Here is a 20,655-nt window from a genome sequence, read left to right as displayed (position 1 = left end):
CACGGTGGCCAACAAGCTCCACACAAACACCAAATCCTGCATGTTATGGGCTTTGTGCACCAACAAGGTCCTCTGAGGCTTGAAAGGAAATGGGTTGAAACTAATTTGCATGCCTGTGCTTTTTAAGGAAAGTTTAATTCTCATGTTTGTCAAGCTCTCCAATTACAAGAGCAAAGGTGATAATAGGCACACTGTGCGCAAAGCTCCCTGGAACTGCCAATGTTCTTTGCTTATTTATGGATATACTAAATGAATTTTAATACTGTCTACAGGGAGGGAAACGTCTCTGAAAATAGACTACAAATTCACACAAGCAATAAGGAAAGGTAGTTAGAGGTGGGGGAAGAGTGCCACACACATTTTCATAGTTAAATGTCTCATCCATTGGTATTAGAGGTTTCTGTCGGCTTATTCAAGATGTTTTCTTAAGTCTTTCTTGACAGGCCAGTTAACCAGGAATAATGATTTGCTTTTTTTTTCTGCTATTGCTGCAGATCAAGGCAAGCATTTCTGTAGAGATGCAGTGTTAATTTGCAGTTTCTTTTGCAGTGTTACTGGCACGTGGGCCATCCTGTGCTGGGCTTACAAGTTTGCACTACCGTGGCTGGTGAAGCAGGCCATGTCTCAGGGCAAAACTTCTTTCACCTCATTCCCTTTCAAGGCCAACTTCTTGCTCTGAGAACCAGTAATTTCTGCCTTGTGTGCATACCTAACAGGAAAGCAGAAAATTCTCTATTTAATACCCTTAACATAGGGAGAATGGTTGTTGGGACACAATGGTGAGCTTTGAAAATGCTAGACTTTCTGTCAGTGAACACTTACTGGGCACTTCCAGTGTGTGTTTATTACAAAACATAGTAAGGCTTACAGAGTAGGTCATATTTTGTTTTTTGTTTTTTTTTTTGTTTTGTTTTGTTTTGTTTTTTGTTTTTTTGTCTTGTTTTGTTTTTTCTTCAGGATAATTTTAGAACTGCAAGGCAACTGAAAGACAAAAACCAGTATTGTATACTGTCACATATGCTAAATTAATTTAAAATCGTAAGCAACGCTACTGTTATTTCTACAAGCCTTTCTTTATACACCCATGAAACCTTTGCCATAGGCTTCCCAGGGTCTCACAGTCTGGGCCTTATCCCCAGATTTATACACTGAGCCACATCCCCAACCGTCTTTGTGCTTTTAATGTTGTGATGCTGTTAGCCAGGCATGACTTGAACATACAACCCTCTTGCCTGGTTTCTCTTAAATATTTTGTAAAATGGCACAGGGGGAATTGGGGGCAGAAATGGACAGTGACATGAACATCTGTGAAAACTGATGTATTATTTTGCTTTACAGCATTCTAGAGGAATGTAAGTGGTTTTATGCTTCGGGTACAATGGTGACTGGAAGGAAATGATAAACCTGATGTCAGGTTTATAAAATTCCATGTATTAATAGTCACCCAACTGCAATTTATGTAAAACCATCAAAGTTTATCTCCATATGTAGGTCCATAATTATGGCACATTAGCACTGAGTGCATCAAAATATATATTAATATTTTGGTTGACATTTAGAATGAATATGTTTAAAACTTCATACTACCATAACTGATTTACTTTGAAAAAAGAGAAATCAGCCAGATATGATGTATACCTGAATTCCAGTATTTAGAAGACAGTAGGTTCTTGGGCTCAAGGACAGCTTGCATAACACAGTGAGCGAGACTGTGTCCAACAAACAACTGGGACGTATGCTGGCATACCACTAAATACAAAACATGTATTGGGTCCCTGAGATAAACATGTTGCCTGTGAGCCCTGCTCTGGGATTCCCCACACCATGGTTAGAGTTCAAGTCCTTATACACATCAGCCTCGTGCTCTCTAGGCATTATCCTAAGGCCGGAGTGATGACAACTTTCCATAGAGCTCATTATGCAAAAAGGCCCTGTGTACAGAGACCCACCAGTTATCGCCAGACTCTCTAGCCCCATCCCACTAGAGAACAGAAGCCCAACGGCGCTCTGTTTTGAAGTCAGTACACCTGGAATGCAGCCAAAGTGTCTGCAGCTTCCACAGGGTCATCAGATGATCCTGAAATACATCAATATGTCAGCACATCTCGACCAGTTCCCCAGGACATGTCCTCTGTGATGTATTGGAGCTTTCTGTGCTCTCAGCATCAGTCTGCCTCTGCATTCTCAGACCACCTCTCAATAAAATGGTGAACCAGGGCAATGCATTTCAGAACATAGGTTCCATGTTAAAATCATGTCTGGCTATCTCTCTGTTACAAAAGCTTTGAGCATTATGAATACTATAGTCAGAGTCCAGGCTTTGTAGCTGATGACTCCTTTTGAGTTTGGCTTCATCATTAGCATGATGTGGTCATCAGTAAATACAGGTGCTTCAGCACTAAACTGATGTATTATCTACTTCAATAGTCTTATTGAGATTTAGCTACATATGGTACATTTCAATAAGACAGTTTAGAGTTTACAAACTGGCTCAGTGCACAGAGGCACCACATGCTGAACTGACCTGATGACCTGAATTCAGTTACCAGATCTCACAAGGTGGCGGGAGAGAACCAATTCCTGAGAATTGTTCTCTGACCTTCAAGTGTACAGTTTGACATTATATGTATGCCTGCTCCAGGACTCAATTTTACCCACACACTCACATCTCTCTCTGTCTCTCTGTCTCTCTCTCTCTCTCTGTGTCTCTCTCTGTCTCTGTCTCTGTCTTTCTCCTCCTCCTCTCTCTCTCTCACACACACTGAATTAGAATATTTTCCTTATTCCAAAAAGGAACTTTGCATCCATTAAAAGTTATTCTCCGTTCCTGTTCTTGCCTAGTACCTTGTATCTCTGAAGAGTTCCTTCTCTACAAGAGTTCACTGAAACAGAACTGTGCCTTAGCTGACCTTTTGAGATTGCTTTCTTTCCCTTAGAGTGTTGTCAAGGTTTATTCACACAGCCACTATAGCAACACTGTACCCCAACACTGCTGCATAGCGTTGCATTATGTGAACATACACTTTGTGTACTGACTCAACAGATAGACATTTGTGTTGTTTCCATCTTTGTGCTATTATTATAAATATAGTGCCGGCATGAATATTTGATCACATGGTTTTATGTGGAGGAAATTTTTATTTCTCATGCATGCAGACCTAGGATAGAATTGCTTAGTTCTTAAGATAATTCTTCACAAATCATTTTGAAGAAATGAACAAATGGTGTTCCAAAGCAGTGTTTCCTGTGACCACAGGCATCATCTCTTTCTGTCTTCTTGTGTTTCTTACTGAAGTCAGACTATTGTGTGTATAGCTGCTGCACGGTGGCTTCATTTCCATTTCCCTATAGTCCTGAGCATCTTCTCATGAGTCCTGACCATTTTTATGTTCTTGCCCTCTCCCCCCCAACTCCATCCTGAGGAATATAGATCTTGCCATTTGCCCATAATTTTACTGGGTCATTTGTCTTTTTCTTTATTGGGTTGTGGGAATTCCTCATAATTCTGGATACAAGTTTCTTAACAACACATGACTTGGAAATGCTGTCTCTCCATAGGCCAGTAGCTTTCAACCTGTGCAGCATGACCCCCTTGGAAAACTTCTATCTCCAAAAGTATTTATATAACAATTCATAACCAGCAAAATTACAGTTATAGAATAGCAACTGAACAATTTTACGGTTGGAGATCACCAGAATATGGGGAACTGTTTTAAAGGGTCACAGCATTAGGAAGGTTGAGAACCACTACTGCAGGCTGTCCTTTTTCCATAAGAGTGTTCTTTGAGGCACAATGTTTTTTACTCTAATGAAGTCTAGCCTGCTTCATTTTCTTTTAGTTTCTTGTACTTTTAGCACCAAGTCTCAGAAAATACTGTTTAATTGGGTTATGATTGACTCCCATGTACTACAGAATTCTGATGACAGCAATGAGACGTGTGCACATAAAAGTCTGACAATGTTAATGTCAGCAGAAAGTAAACAAGTGTACAATTGATACCACCATTGAGAAATGTCCTCCAGCCCCACCCATCTTCATCCAGGTGCCTTGGGTCCCACCCCATTGCACTCTTTTGGCTTTCCCCCTGCTTGAACCCTCTGATTTCAGGCTATTCCTACCCTACTGCCTCTGGCATCTTTAGTGAAAGGAGGGGTCCATCTCCTTGCTTAAGCTAGGTTTGGGGGGCTGTCCAGGAGAGGGCAATCCTCAGCCAGAAGAGAATTCCTGGGAGAAGTTGGCATTCCCTCCCCAGTGTCCATCGCTTCCCGTGAACATGCTCCACTCTGGACATTTAAGTTAGAAAGGCACTACATAACTTAAATGTTCTCAACCCTTCCAGCCTAGGAACTGATAATCTGGGGTTTGGGTTTGAACAATTACAATGCATATAACTTTCCACCAAACCACCAATTTCAACTTTATAGCACAACAGTAGGTCCTAAACCTTCAAACCTTCTGTTTTCTGAAGTATCAAGCATCAGCACTGCAGTAGTAACATGATTGTGTCAAGAAAGCTTACACTGGGCTCAGGCTTAGAAATGCAGTTTCCTAGGGGGAGGCGGATGTGAGAGTGGAACTGGGAGGAGAGTAGAGAGGGGGCTGGGATCAGGCTATAAAGTGATTAAATAAATGAATGGGAGAGAGAAAATAAAAAGAAGAAATGCAGTTTCCTGACCTTCATGGAACTTAGGGTGAAAAGCACAAATGAGTAATGTGCTAAAGGCACATACAAAGTGACTGCCCCACAATAAAGCCAGCCACATGAACCGTGTAGGACTTGTCTCCCTGAACTGGTTTATGATGTCATAGAAAACCCATGGCTTGCTTTTAATAGGACTTGAGCCTGACCAATTTCCCTAAGGCCTTATACCTTAAAACCAGAGTCATCTACCCAGGGGACCATTTAGCAGTGCTTCCTTAAGATGCTGCCTGCTCACAGGGCAGTGCAATCCTCAAGCAGGTTTATTGAAATGCAGCGTCCAGAGCCTGGCCTCATACTGAGTGAATAGTGGCTGGTACACTCCTCAGCAGCTCCTCACTGTAAAGCATGAGGCGCTCACTGCCTCAACATGGGACTCACTTTGCCCAGTAAAAAGATAGCATCTCCCTTTAACTTCCCTCAGGGCTGGTGCCTTAACATTATAAAGGCAGGCTGTTGCTTGACTTTCTCTGGGAAGCAAACTCTGTTCAGCAGAGAAGAGACCAGGATAAGAACAAAGAAATTAATGCACTGAAGTCCAGCTTGGCCAACCAATGAGTTAAGTTTCCAGTAGTGTTGGCAACTCAAGGGTGGCTACACCAAGGACAGTATCCTCCTCTTGGCCATCTGCAGAGAGGGGCAGGACATAGAACTGCCTCTTGAACAGTGTTAGTGGACCAGCCTTGTGTCTCCTGCAGGCCACCACATCTGCTCTCATTTTACAACCACAATGTCCATAACATGCTTGGAGAAAGAGTTCCACAAGGCTGAATTTTATAAAATCAGCAAAACATCTATTGTTTAGAAAATGTGACAACCATGACATTTCCATTATACTTGTCCTGGGCCAGATGCTATTCTAAGTCCTTTATCTATATACCAACATGCTGGATATAATGTTGACACTATTAATGTCAAATCCTTTGCAAACACTCAAAGCTATGAACCAAAGCTCCCTGAACTGGTTTATGATGTCATAGAAAACCCATGGCTTGCTTTTAATAGGACTTGAGCCTGACCAATTTCCCTAAGGCCTTATACCTCCCAAATTTAAAAGCTCCCAAAATTAAAAGCCACACCTGTTTTTAATATTCCATAAGACAAACTGACTTGAGAAGAACCTCAGTGATTATATATGCCAAAGCCAAGCTATCTTGGGTTATTTTCCAGATCCCTTCATAGCCATTCATTGTCCACTTCTGTATTTGGCCTAACAGCCAACCTTATGATTATTAGACAAATATTCATGAAATGCACAGACTATCAACTTCCAGCAAACCAAAGGCCAAGGATGTCGTCAGACCACCTGACTCTATAGCAGAGTCTTCCACACTTTGCTATAACCTAAATGATAGTCCTATCAATACATCTGAAAAATATATTGATTTATAAAGCCTTCATGACAGTGTTACATTGGAGCTAGGTATTTTGAGTAAATAAATGATCGCTTCCAGGCCATACCCACCCATTTTCAGCTCCAGAATAAACTACCGCCTATTCCATTTGAAATGATTTATTTTTGTATCAACAAGGCCAAGGCCATATAGAGTCAAACCAGTTAGAGTCAAATCTCAGTCCACAGGCAATTAACACTCTACAGTCTGCACTCTTAAACACTGCATTCTTTTTTTTTTTTTTTTGGGAAAAAATGACTTGATGCTAAAAGATGTGGAGAGATTTTATGAAAAGTGGGCTGGTTAAATCATTCTCCCACTGAGACACACTATGAAGAACCATATGCCCTCACTGAGGGGAAGAGGAAGGTGAGGATGTGTACCACATAAGTCTTTCTGATGAAAATTGTTTTGTTAAAAATATTTTTTTTGGATACCAGTGAATGTTATCCATATTTTTGTTGCTTTGATGGAAGGTACAAGTTTCCAGCTTTGCTTATGCATACTTTACAAGGCAGAGGGGTTGTTATGCTGTTTAGTTAACCCTTATTTCAGGTCTTCTGGATTCCCAAAGTCATCATTGGAAACATCTTCCTCATTTCCAGGACACCAAGGAATTCTGTTTTCTTCTGGTACTCCTTAGGTTTGTTTACAGTGTGAATGTGTAAACTATTATAAGATTGTTATGATATAGGGATGGGATACAAACAAGCCTATTTATGACAACTTCTAGTCACCTTTCCTTCTTTCCCCACCCCACCTGAACCCTGCGCTTTGAGATGCTTTCTTTTGTGAAGTAAATTCTCGCACATACTTCAGCCTATTCCTGGCCTCATTTCATTTCTGTGGGGGACATTTTCATTTCTGAAGCGGCCTGAGGCATTTGCCTTTGCGCTCAACTGTCATTTTATTCCTTGAGATAAATTTATGGTATGTTTGGTGTACGATACTATTACCAACTTCCCTTACCACCTGGAAAATCACAAAAGTGACTTTCCTGCCACACTTTCACCAGAAACAGACCTCAAGACATAGTGTTCTGGGCATGGGATTGTACCTCTCTTCAGATGACTTTGAAGTGCATATTTTGTTCACCTGCTTAATTCTGTAGGTAACTTGCCTTCTGGAAATAGTAGTAATAACAATCAGGAGAGCATTCATTGTGGCCCAAGACAAAAAGTCCACATGGCCCTTAATATATGGTTCTGCTATACAGTTGTACAAAGCCAAGAGTTCAAAGAAAGCAAGCTTAAAAAACTGACCCCAGACTACAGCATGCAGTAGTACATGGGTGTGGCAGTGCAAGCCACACCTACAAGTCAATCACACAGCCACAGTGACCAACATTCTGTACAGTGGCTAATGTTTGGGAGGTAAATTAAACACATTCTTAACTCACAATTACCTCAACTTACAATGTGTTTAATAGAACATGACCCAATTTATGTCAAGGAATATCTGTCAACTACCCTTGTTCATCTAAATCTACTTGGCATTGAGGGAAGCCTGTGGACCCAAAGTAAACTTTCCAAATACTTAAGTATGTGTATCTGATGTCAGCTTCCAGGTTCTCTCCACATTCTCCAAAACTTCCATCAATATTGCAGCTTCAGAAGTGTGACAAGATCACGAAGGCCACTCTGACCAAAGGCAAAGTTCGTATCAAAAAGGTCAGTGCTGTAGCAGGGTATGAGAACTTGCTAATAGTTAGAAGGCCCTAGCTTCAACTATAAGGGAGGGAGGGAACAAAGGAGGGAAGGAGGAAGGGAGGGAGAGAGACTACTCACACTGCAAAGCTCATCAAGGGCCACTCTTTGATCCAATGTCCCTTTAAAGTTCCTTACAAAGCTCTGTTTGAATACAATAAACGTTGTGAGATTGTGAGATTTGCAGAGTACACATTAAGACCCAAGTTACCAGCTCTGGGATGGGGCAGTATTCTTGCTGGTCCTCTAAGCCTCATAATGTGGCTGGTGTTCTTAGCTAAATCCCTGATCCATGTTAAACTGCAATATCCCCAGCTACAGTGAGAGATTGTCTGTATGCAGAAGTGCCCTACCAACAGCTGCGGGGACAGGGGGCCACAAACAAACAAGTTAAAAGGTGTAAAATGTGGTGAAAAAAATGAACAAAAGATGGCAAAAACAGGTGCCAAAGGGCATTTGTGCTCAACTCCATCAGTTCCAGTTCTCTGTGTACGATGAGCAACTACAGCAGTGCCCATTTCATGCTTATTTGCTCTTTTGATGTCCTGGGAAGAATAAACAGCACCTGCTCTAAGAGTCTCCCAAGACAATCTCCAGTGCAACAGTTCCATACTAGGCAGAGTCCTAGATCCTGGTCTTTTAGAAGCTCTTCACGACAGATGGCTGAACAGTGTAATGGTGCCCCTTATTGCCATGAATATCTACTACGCCTTAGCTTTCTACTAGGAAGCTGCAAGCTTTCTTGACCATAGCAATGTCTGGCTTGCTCACTATCCAGTTGTCTCTCAGATGTCATTTTCAGACTGTAGAAGGCCAGATTCAAAATAAAATGAATAGTAGGTATTAGAAAAATATCTTCTGTAAATACCACTGTTACTCAGTTAAATAAGTAGGTAACCTAGGACACAAACGATCCACTTTTTCATACAGTTGTTTGTCTCACACCTTCATGTGCCCTGAAAATGCAATTTTTCTTTATGTCCTGTGCTCCCCATTGTGGAGTGGTTACATGAAGGTAAAGAAAACCGCATGCATTTCTGCCTTCACTCCACCTCACTTAAGGCAGTTAGGAATTCACTTACCTTTTAACAGGGAAACCACAAGCTTGTCAGGGCTTTGCTCAAAGAGAAGACACTCCATTTTGTGGCCAGAAAGACTGCACAAGCATAAAACAGTGCAGAATATCACGTGCTGGTGTTGAGAAGCCATCCCTTGGGGATGGTTGTTTTGGTACTTGCCAGTTGTGAAACTCTGGACAACTAAGTCCCACCTATAAACTAGAGCAGGCAAACCACTGCCTATACCTCACAAGTGTGCTGAGACCATGACTCTAAGTGTCCTCTCTGGTGGTCCTTATTGTTGCTTGGTCTTCCAGTTGCTTGGATTGTAGCAAATATTATCAACTGTACATTTTCTCCCTTCACTTTCATGTCAACTTTTTTTCTGCCATGTTTCTACTTGAGAGTGTAAGATGCTCCAACACTGTTAGAACTTCTCATCCTTTCTTTGTAACAACTGTGCTAAAGAGGTGACAGGCAGAGCTGGCCTGACTGCTGCCCCTGAAAGCTGGGCAGCTGGTCAGCCTGGCCTCAGTTCTCAGCTGCCTGAGAACTAACTTTGTTGTAGGAGTGCTCCATCTAAAAAGACATCTCATTAAATCTAGACTGTATGAAAACCATGGTTCATACAGAGTATGAATTTCCTTTGAGTGAATCAGGGGGAGAGTAGGGACTTTCAACACACACACGTCTAGCTGTTTTTTCCCCACTGTGTTAATGTCACCCTAACTTAAAAGGTCATAGTTAATACATTTCTCACACACTGCATTGGCATGCATGACTTCAGAGGTACAATTTTCATTTTGAGCTGCCATAAAATTTCCTAAACGAAGTAAACCATTATATATATGAATGTCCAGTATATTCTGTAAGCTCAAACATGTTTTTCCCAAATGGATTTTCTGGGTACTATTGGTTTGCTTCTGGCAGGGGAAAAAATTCTATGGCAAGCACATTTCTCACTTCCCTTAAGGACATAGTCTAGTATCATTCTTTCAGTTCATTATTCTGGTCCTAACTGCCGAATTCCACTTTACCACCCACTGTACAAACAGGTATTTATTAACTTTCTATATTTTCTGTTTTCTCTGAAAGACTGGACATTTCACAAACAAATTAAAAAATTCATCTGTGTCTCAAACTCATTTTTTTTTTTTTTTTTGTTTCAGTGAAGTTTATACTTCCTAACCAAAGATACTACGACTTTTTGTTTTTTCTCAGTGAATATTCCTAGCTCACCACTGGGAACATGATCCTTACACTGCTCACGCCACAGACTCAGTGGGCAACAATGTTTAGGAAGCGGATAAGGCAAGGCAAAGCTGTCAGGGACCCTCTTATAGCCTCTGGAACAATAGTTTGGACTGTGGCCACTGTGGACTCAGATAATACTATAGACAGTTCTGTCATAGCTATCTTAAAGGACATCTTAAAGCACACCAACAACTCATCGTAAAGGGACCAATATTTACAACAGAATCTTAAGAACTATCATGCCAGTTCCTAGTGAGGTAATAGGTATTTGATGTCCGAGCAGTCAGTGGCAATACACCAAGAACATTATGCATATTTTAACCAACCAAGCATGTTATTAAATGCCAAATAATCTGTCTTTTAGAACTGAGCATGTCTAAAATACCAGTCAAAATGTGAATTTCAAATGACATCAAATAAAATTTTCTAAATTCTAGATCTTTGTCTTTTGGAAAGTCATTATATAATTTTATGTGACAAGAAAATATAAAGTTTCTTTAAGATTGTGGTACTTGATAGCCTACCCCATAAAATAAAAAAGTAAAGATAGCTAGTTCTAATTATTCAGTAGCTCATCTAAAACCTTGGAAGTTGACTTCTCAATTTCTAAGTTGGAATTAAAATACATAGAGACTATAAAAAGAAGACTCCTGAGCAAGCATTTAAAAAATAACACATATTGCCAAGTAAACTCAATACAGGTGTTTGTTAATACTTTATTAGTTTTTTCTAATGGACAGAACATAACACAAACCAAATAAAAATTTTAATCTTTTTTGTTAATAAAAATAACTGACATTCTGATTGTTTCCCCTTTGTTAAAGAAGGAGAGCACTGATAGAGCAGTTAGGCACGATTGACACTTACTGTACAATGATATGCACAAGGTAATTTGTTAACAATTAAAATCCTAAAATGTGCTCTTTAGTTTTCCCTTATAATACAGGAGCCATGCTCCCATAAGCAAAATTTTCTACAAATAAAAGAATTTTACAAGGAGTGACAAAAAGACTTTTAAAACAAGTCCTTAATTAAGGTGCAGCAACAACGGAATGAAGTTGTTGGATTAATAAGACAGTTAAACTATATCTCAAAACATTAAAAATGTACTTATTTTACAATTACTCAAACATGCATTAAATGAAAATATTGCACAAAATTGAAACTGTAGATTGTGAAATTTATGTTCTTAATTAAAAAAATTGGTATGCTTTCATCGCATGTAACTGTTTGACTTATTTTTTCCCCAAACACCTGCAGCATAAACTTATAGTGATCAAACTGATATATTCAAGGAAAATTTTGTTTTAAATTAAGGCTAACAAAGTGCATCCATTGGTTAATGGCACAACTGTCTCCAGCAACTACATAGATCACCCTAATTACAGGAAAGACTCATCTAAAGGCTATGTTTAAATCATACAATCAAATTTTAGGTGAATAAGCTGTGATGGTTTCTATGTAGTTACATACTATCTGAAAAAAAAAATCAGAAAACCCAGAAGAATGATTAATTTTGAAGGTTCTTGCCTAAAGGCACAGCTGACTTAAAAGCGTTCAGAAAGTGAACATCAGAAGACATAAAGCCTCTTCATGTATATGTTCATATGTGCAATAAATGCATGAGATATAATAACTGTATTAAATGCAAGTACAGTGTACTTTGCTTATGGGTTAAATCCTGTACACAGCAGGTCCAAGCCAAGGTTATCTGTATCTGTAGCACAGCCATACTCTCTGTTGTAAAACACAGATGTGTACAGACACATGACCATTTGACATTTCTGCTCCTCAAATATAAACTCTTCTCAACAAAAATTACCTTAAAAAGCTATTTACTCAAATAGTTTTATTTTTGCTCTTTGCTTTGTTTTGGTATGATTGCAGTTGTCTTGCAGGGTTTTTAGATGAATTTGCATTTTATATGACCTCTTTTCCCCTGGTTGACAGTTTTCTCACTTTATATAGAAATGCTTTCTCACATGTATAAACTAGGCTCTTGCATGAATCCTTCTGCATACACTTAGATTTACTCATGTAAAAATATAATTGAAATGGGAGGGTATGTATGAAATTATTGCACTTGTGGCCATGCTGATGCTTCCTACAGGCTTGACACATCCAATACTAAGCCTGGGGCAGAGGAAGGGGCGGGCAGGGCAGGGACAGGAGCCTGTGATGAGTATAATAAACATTTCTTCTGCCAGAGAAACAATCTTTTCTCACTTCCAAGTAGGAAAAAAAAAGTTGGGGGTTTATTTATGTAATTCTGCAAGACATGCAACACATGCTGAATATATGCATACTACAAAATATGCACAGCAGCACTGATAAACATCACAAAGCTTTACAGGAAGGCTTCCCTCTGTTGGTAGGCGTCACTGGGTAAGAAGGATCTATGAGAAGGCAAGACACAAATGTCTTGTTCCAATCTTAAAGCTCCCAAAGAATTGGGATATCAATACTCTCTCCCTTTACTGTAAGCAACCAAATGTTCTTTCAATACCAGAATACTGGCTCAGTGGTCTGAAAAGTAGCTTCACGATTTTAAGGTTTTAGTGTTAAATATTTTTAAAACAAAAGGAGCTGATATATCCAAACCCTTAGTCACTGGAAGTATTTAAAAGTATAGAAATCCTGCATATATGTGATATGAAGACTTCCTAACGGACAAAATGCAGAGAACACTAGGAAATGCAAAGGCTTCCAAACTGGAAAAGAGAATTTGCTTCACTGATATAAAATATTAGGGAGTTAAATGTATACACCAAAGGGTTTTGTGTACTAGCTTTATTTAGAATTTTACATTATGCGAAATATAAATAAAAGCATATTTTAAAAAATAGTACAGTTCTGTTTTCATTATTTATTTTCATATATGTACAGATAGTAGAATTAGGCATTTGTATGTTTACACAGGACTATAAGCTCATTAATCCTTTGATTTGCTATGTTGGTAGTTACCTAAGGCATGTCTAGATCATACGATTTAAAGTTTTCATATGGTAACTTTTAATAGAGTACTGTTTTAATTTCCAATTTTCAGAAGGATAGAATGTATTTGGCAGTTCTTACAATAAATAATTCCCCTTCTAAAGAATTAGTAATATGTTAAAAGATTTTTAAAAAATTGAACTTATAAGAGCTACCACATGCTTCTTCTGCACAGAATGCCAAAGGAAAAGTGGAGAGTTGAGCACTATAAGAGCAAAGCTGAGCCCTTAAAGCACATAAAAATCAATGAAAATTTATATTAATGAACAATAAATCCAATCAAATTCTGTTTTTGATTGGCTTTATTTTATAGTGCTTACTTACACCACAAGACTGTAATTTGAGGAAGGGTTATCTCCTAAACTCAAGGCATTCTATTACTTTCACCAGGCCTTGAAAAATTTGCTCTAAAGATCACTCACCTGCTAACCCACATGATAGCAAAATGCTGAAAATGACCCACAAGATCACTGAGTGAAACAGATCTCTCCCAGTCAGACACTGCAGTCTGCAGCTATTAAAGTAATTAGTTAAGTTACCTATGAACCATTGTTTTGTGCTTCCATAGCGTTCACACATGCGCTCTGGCACTTTGTCACTGGTGGGGAATGCTGATTAGGTTGGAACAGAAGAGACAACTCCATTCTTGAGTGCGATGGGGCAGAATCCTCTCAGTGTTGCAAATTATGCACCAAATCATATAAGACACAGGAATCTCTCTTGGTAGTGGCTGGGTTACAGAAGAGAATGAGAAGAACCAGTCGTATGGGTGTCCTAGTAATCTGTTCTGAGACACTGAGGACTGGTGTAGACACACAGCATATGAGCTACGCCCCAGAAGAGCTGTCCACTCCATTAGTCCTGGACAAAAGGAACACCAGCTTCACGGGTTGGAGCGTCACCTTTTTTGTAAAGAAGGCGCTTGAGTACTTTGAAGTTTTTGTTTATATTTCTGCATCTGCTTTGACCTTGAATGAAGTTTGTTGAAAAGTTCACGAAATTTATATTGTGGAAATAAGGTTTCTAAAAAGCCTTCTAAGAAGACATATACCATTCTCCTATTCAACTGGTTGTGCTGAAACATTTCAAAAACACGAAGAATACCTTTCCGTGTTGTCTCAGCTCCAATAATGTGCTTCAGTTCATCTGAATGAAGTAGACAACAATATAAAGATCATTCTCCAGGAAAGGAAATACAGAACTAAAATATGACCATAAATAATCTCAGGCATGTAGCAGATTAACTATAAACAGGAGCTACCCAGCTAATGAGTTGTGTATAAGAGTCTTGTCGCCCATGCGTATCTACATGTGGCCTCATCTACGCAGCTACACTCTAGATCCAGTGAGACAATACAGCACAGGAGAGTTAGGAGCCATGCCCACAGATTTCAGATTCCAGTCACAATCTTATCTCTTAATTCCCATGTGGTACTCACTTTCTTTCCCTCACTACTGAATGAAGAGTTCTAATAACCAATATAACCTTATAGTTGTACGAATTTGTGAGATTAGAAAGATGTCCACAGTGAGGAGACATTTACAGTGGAATAACTAGAAAATGTCTTTTGCAGAAGCAATGACTATAGCTGATTTTGTTACTTGTGCAGCAGGACAAGGGTAGATACAAGGAAATTAAGGATTACCCCTGGTAAACAGAACACCAATAAACAAATGAGAAGTAGAAAAAGTGGTAGAGAAAGGAAGATAGAGAATTTTGGCTGAAGTTTAGAAATACCTGTAAGAGAAACTAAAGAAAAGAATAGAAAAGTTGTCATGACTATGAGGGCAAGCAAGTGTGGAACTTACACGGGTAAGACCAAATTACCTCAGATAGAACATTGAATAGCTTTATGATTGTCCTAGCATTATTAATAAGTGCCCCAAGAATAAAACCATTATTTTGCTGAGTTAGAGAGAAATAGCAAAATTTAGAACTGTGCAGACATAGAATGTATAATATTAAATAAGCAAGGTCACACAAGCTCAGAGTAAAAAAACATGTTCTCCCTCATATATGGAATTTAGTTAGTAAAGTGAGTACATATATGTAAAAAGGTACATGCCTGTACTGTGCAATACGAAAAACAATAAAGACTAAATGTTAGATGAGGAACAACTCACAGCAGGTAATGGACATGAATTACAAATGTTTTTCTAGTTCTGATTCTGTAGTGGAGCTTTTTTTCTTTTTTTCTGGAGGTGAGTGGGGTAGACAAATAGATAAAGATCTGTTCAACATGCCGGGCGTGGTGGCGCACGCCTTTAATCCCAGCACTCGGGAGGCAGAGGCAGGCAGATCGCTGTGAGTTCGAGGCCAGCCTGGTCTACAAAGTGAGTCCAGGATGGCCAAGGCTACACAGAGAAACCCTGTCTCAAACCCCCCCCCCCAAAAGATCTGTTCAACAGTGAACGAACATCTATTCTAAGTGTATACAAATACATTAAAATGTAGGCTCTGGATTTGGTTAATTCTGGTGCATGATGCTTATTTGCAAACTTTTTAATATGACTTTTTGAAAAAACATAAAAACACTTGCAACTTCCAAAAGGTCTGTATTAAAGCACACATACAGTATAATTTAGCATAAATATATGACTCTAATACAATACACAGGGTTAAGTATATATAAAATCATACGGTTTTCATCTACCCTCAATTTCTTTTTCACAGCAAGTTTCTCTGCAGCTGAAGTTCACATGACACTACCTCTTCTCTTCTGCTATAGTATTTTATTTTTTAAAACTGATCACTATCCAACATACTGGTTTTTTTTTTAAACTTGTTTTGTTCGTTGTTCCCTCTAAAAGAATGGAAACACAAATGCCAGTACACAGTTTGATACTTTTAAAATATCCTTTGCTTGTTTTTTGTTTTGTTTTTGAGAGACAGAGTTTTTCTGTATAGCCTTAGCTGTCCTGGACTCACTTTATAGACAAGGCTGTCCTTGAATTCACAGTGATCTGCCTGCCTTTGCTTCCCTGAGTGCTAGAATTAAAGGTGTGCACCATCACTACTGGCTGATACTTTTAAAACAAGTGCCTATGTGACTAAGAGTTTTTCCAGTTGTGTGAGGCCAAAACACAATCTGCTGTATTATAATGGTACGCTGAGAAATAGCCTAACTCACTGTTTCTTTTAATTTTTCTAAAGTGTTATTTCTTTATGCCACCAAATTTAACTACATATGAAGAAATGTAACTGCAATGTGGCAGATGTCTAATTTAAGATGGAAAACTAAACACTGAAAATCTAATTTTAAGTTATATGAAAAGTCAGGCGTATTAGCTTATGCTTAGGTCTATTATCCCTGAACTTGAGAGGCGGAAGTAAGACTGCATGGGTGTAAGGCCAGCCTGGGCTACACAGTAAGTATCCAATCAGCTTGAAACACACACAGCGTGAGACCCCATCTCAAAAAGAAAAAGAAAAAGAAGGAAAGAAACAAAGTAAAATTCTAAGAAGAAAAACAGGTAACGACAGGTGAGGGGACTTATAAATCCTTCTTATCTATTCTCTCTAGCTACAATTAAAGCACAGCTAAGACATATCTAGGCATTCATTTATAGTTTTTAAAAATATACTTGTATTCAATGACAAAACTACCATTGCCATCTGTTAGCTATAAAGACCACTAGTCATGGGCTCTCTTTCTGAGAGAGAGAGAGAGAGAGGAAAAAAAAAAAAAAAAAAAAGACAAGTAAATCAATAGCAGTTATCACAAATAAATAGTCAAATATCAACAAAATACTCATTTCAGAATTATGCTTTTATAAGGATTAATAATTGATCATAGTACATAATGAACATAAAGTGCAAGTACATAAATGAATTTGTATTCTAAGTTACACACACATTCTTTCTTAAAAATTCATACTTTGCTTTTTTTAAACAGTAGGGGTTTCATGTACACTAGGCTGATCAAGTGCTAAGATTAGAGGCATGTGCCCATGATGCCCACTACATTAGGGATGAAATATAGGGCTTTGGCAATGCTGGGCAAGTACTCTGCCAACTAAGCTACAACCTCAAACATACTTATATCTATCTTTCTTTAAGCAAAAACAACAACAACAAAAAAGGCTTGTCCCCTAGGATGGGACCTATCTAGTTCCAGGTCATATTCATATTTCTATCAGTGATTCATCTGTAATATTTTCTTTACATAATTCTATTTTTTAACTTAAAATGTTTCAAAGACCAGAGTAGGGCTTTAATCATTCAAAGACGAATCAGAATCCTGCTACTCCCCAACTACAAATTTTGGGTAGGTGATTTAGAACCTGTTTCCTCATACAGAAAAAGCTAAATTAGCATAGTATCAATGCCAAAAAGCCAGAAGAAATAAAAATAAATCAATTTTTAATCAAATGTGTTCACTCACCTGGCATAATTGCAAATAACTTTGTTTTTCCTGCAATTCTTGTTCTCATTCGAATAGCTTTATCTCTGCACGGAACAGTCTCTGCTAAAATGCCATTGGGCCAGAATGCATCTCTATTTAAAGAAACCAAAATGTTTTTAAGTAGCTTCATTTTTCAAATGATACGAGTTGATAACATCATTACAAACTGCTAAAAAAATAAAATAGCATTTCTAAAAAATTTTATACAGACAAATGAAATATCATCCAACAGCAGGGTTCAATCAAGGCATCAAAGAAGATACACATAAAAAACCAGGTAAATCTGCCTGAGTACTTCACCAACACTAGTAAAATGGAATATATGGATCAACACATAACACATATTTAAACTCAAAAGTGGGCAACTGCTAAGTGAATATCTCATCCAAATCGACCCACAGCACTCTGAGAATGGACAGCCTAGCAGCTTAACAGTTATTTCTTGGCTATGCCATTCCACTCTGATCCCATCTAACTCAGCCAGCAAGAATCTCAAATTGATGCCTGCAATGTACACCATAAAATCACCTCATTCTCCTTGGACTTCAATCCTGCATCTTAAGCTTTGGTCCAAGGGTACCTGTATTAAAAAGGTCTGAAGAAATGAGACTCCATAGACCATCAGAGATGTCCAACCTTCAGACGCTGAGACATCATCTCAATACTGTTATCTACAGACATGCTAAGCCCCATCCTTCTCTGGTTGGATATGCCTGCAGAGAAACCATTCTTAACATGCACTAAAAACACCTTGGGTCTAAGGAAATTAAACCACCTTTATTGTGCAGACCTTCTTTTTATCTCTTAAGATAACCCAATCATCTCTGGAGAAAGGACCCACACAGGGTTAAAATTCCCAGTTGGGTCCAATTTACAATCAAGGCTGCGAACACAGTCACAGAAGAATTCACCTGCCCTGACTGAAATCAACACAGCAGGAGGTAGTACAACTTTCGGAAACACTAAAGTCTAAAAGAGAGAACTTAGCATCTGAGCAGGAAATCAGATCCCCGCCCCCCGTTTCTGTCAGCAGAGCCTATGGGCAAGCTGTTTCCCTTCTCTAGCAGTCCACTGCCTCATGACAATGAAGCCAAGCCACTTACCTGATGAAAAGGATGTAAGATCAGAAAGTGTATGGGGCTCAGGAGCAGCAAGTTAGTGCAGCACTGACAGCTCCTTCCTTATCCCTCCTGACATCCAAAGCACAGCTGTCTGGAGCTGCTATGCACTGCCTGCCCTCGCATTTACAAATGGGGCTCATGTCTCTACTCACTATCTTACCTCTCTCTCCTCAGTGACTGTCAGGCAGTGTTCTCCATATATCATGGAGTATAAACAAGTTAGTGCGCCAATGTTGTTTTTATCTGTACTGTCCTCAAATATTTAGGTAAATGTCAAACCAATGACAGAAATATTTTTCTAAAATCTTCACTGACTGATTTCTATGATAAAAAAATGTTAAGTTTTTGACACAAGGTTTTCAAGGTTGACTCCTGAACTCACAGCACAGCCAAGGCTGCTGTTCAACCTCTGCTCTTCTTGCCTCTATCCTAAACCTCACCATGCCGAGCTTGCTAATACTATGTCAACGATCTTAAAGTTATTCTACGCAATAAGAAAAAAAAATCTAGCATATCACTTTAGAAATGTTCCCTTTGTGCCTTTGGTAGTCTATTTAGAAAAAATCACAGAAGAAATGTTTATCTATTTATAATTATCATGTGTGCATGTTCATGATGAGTCTATCTGTGTGGGGGGGTGGTACACGGCTACAGCACACACAAGGAGGTCAGAGGACAAGAGCATAGGAGTAGATTCTCTCCTTTAACCTTTATCTAGATTCTGGGATCGAACTCAGGTTGCCAGGCTGGTATGCCAAGTGCCTTTACCCTCTGAAGTTCGCCCCAAATATTTATTATAAGTCTCCTAAGTCTCAGCTCATAAAAACCAATGTAAAGGCCAGGAAAGAAACAAAGACCATTAAGTGAACAGTTAGCTGGATCTAGTAGTGCTCTACCCGGCCCTACGTGGAGGAAGTGAGTGTGTCCTGAGACTGACCTGAACCGCTTCACCGAGTCAGCCACTTGTTCGGGTGAGGTCATCCAGTCAACATGGTCCACTATTTTTCTGAAAGTAAAGAACTCTGAATGAGTAAACCAAAGTCTCTAAGGCAAATAAACTGACACACGCTTTAACACTTAAACTTGAGGATAAGCTGCTTCTGAGAAGACATCTTTAAAAGCACTGAGGAAAAAGTCTGCAATAAAGGCCAAGCAATTCCCTCGTAGAAGCAAACACTAATGCTCATCCTTGGGTCTAAGGAGAAGAACAAGAGCCCCAGTTACCTGTTAATAGTATCACCATATGTAGCTCTAATAAGTTGCTGGAGTAAATTCTTGATATTCCTTCGCAACCACTGGTTTCTTTCTTTTAAATCGAACACCTCATCCATTAGAAGAAGCATTACCCTAAGTGGAATATTGTCATCCACCTGAAAAAAAAAAATGAGAAAAAAAAAAATCAGGATAACTGAAGTTAGCTTTGTACTATGAATGGCTATTTCTACTGAACAAACAGTGCTACTGAAACAAGCCAGAGGATATATGACAATAAACCTTCAAAAGTTGACATTGCATTTTAACTCAGAAAAGAGTACTTCTAACAGCCACTTCTATGGAATACAGAATTTTACAATCCTGCAATGTTAAGTAAATTCTTAGGTTGTGGTTTTCAAAAGCTTCTCAAAGTGTATTCATGATGATAACCTTACAGGAATATGATTTATCTGTAACTTTTAGTAGTATAGTAATGCAATGCTAAAATTGAGAATTATTTTCCGGTTATATTTTTTCATTAGAATAAAACTATTTGGTGAGGTGATACATACTTTATTCTCTCCACTCAGGAGGCAGAGGCAGAGTTCAAGGCCAGACTAATCTACAGAGCTAGTTATAGGACAGCTAGAGCGACACAAAGAACCCCGGCCTCCTCCAGAAAGATAGATAGATAGATAGATAGATAGATAGATAGATAGATAGATAGATAGATGTATGTATTCTTGTTATCTCTATTTAACAGATCAAACAATGAATATGTGGTGCTTAGTTAAGATGTTTTATGCATATAATTTTATACACACACAC

At 38.8% G+C, this 20,655-nt stretch overlaps 1 protein-coding gene across 2 annotated transcripts in view; it reads right to left on the bottom strand.

Annotated features, from left to right (window-relative positions):
* Positions 1 to 10,789: 10,789 nt before the first annotated feature.
* Positions 10,790 to 20,655, bottom strand: part of Snx13 (sorting nexin 13) — a 105,226-nt gene continuing 95,360 nt past the window's right edge. Inside the window, exons 21-24 of one of the 2 annotated variants that reach the window (XM_051144960.1) lie at positions 19,858 to 20,003; positions 19,571 to 19,639; positions 17,492 to 17,604; positions 10,790 to 14,252 (exon numbers count right to left, since the gene is read on the bottom strand). In XM_051144960.1, coding sequence (XP_051000917.1) covers positions 14,005 to 14,252; positions 17,492 to 17,604; positions 19,571 to 19,639; positions 19,858 to 20,003 — 576 coding nt within the window. In that variant the 3' untranslated portion in view covers positions 10,790 to 14,004. The remainder of the gene's footprint in view (positions 14,253 to 17,491; positions 17,605 to 19,570; positions 19,640 to 19,857; positions 20,004 to 20,655) is intronic. The other variant, XM_051144953.1, reaches the window with a different exon arrangement.

Source organism: Acomys russatus, chromosome 1, assembly GCF_903995435.1.
Source record: "Acomys russatus chromosome 1, mAcoRus1.1, whole genome shotgun sequence".
Taxonomy (NCBI): domain Eukaryota; kingdom Metazoa; phylum Chordata; class Mammalia; order Rodentia; family Muridae; genus Acomys; species Acomys russatus.
Note: the sequence above shows the minus strand (reverse complement) of the source record. Positions and strands in the feature narration are given on the sequence as shown.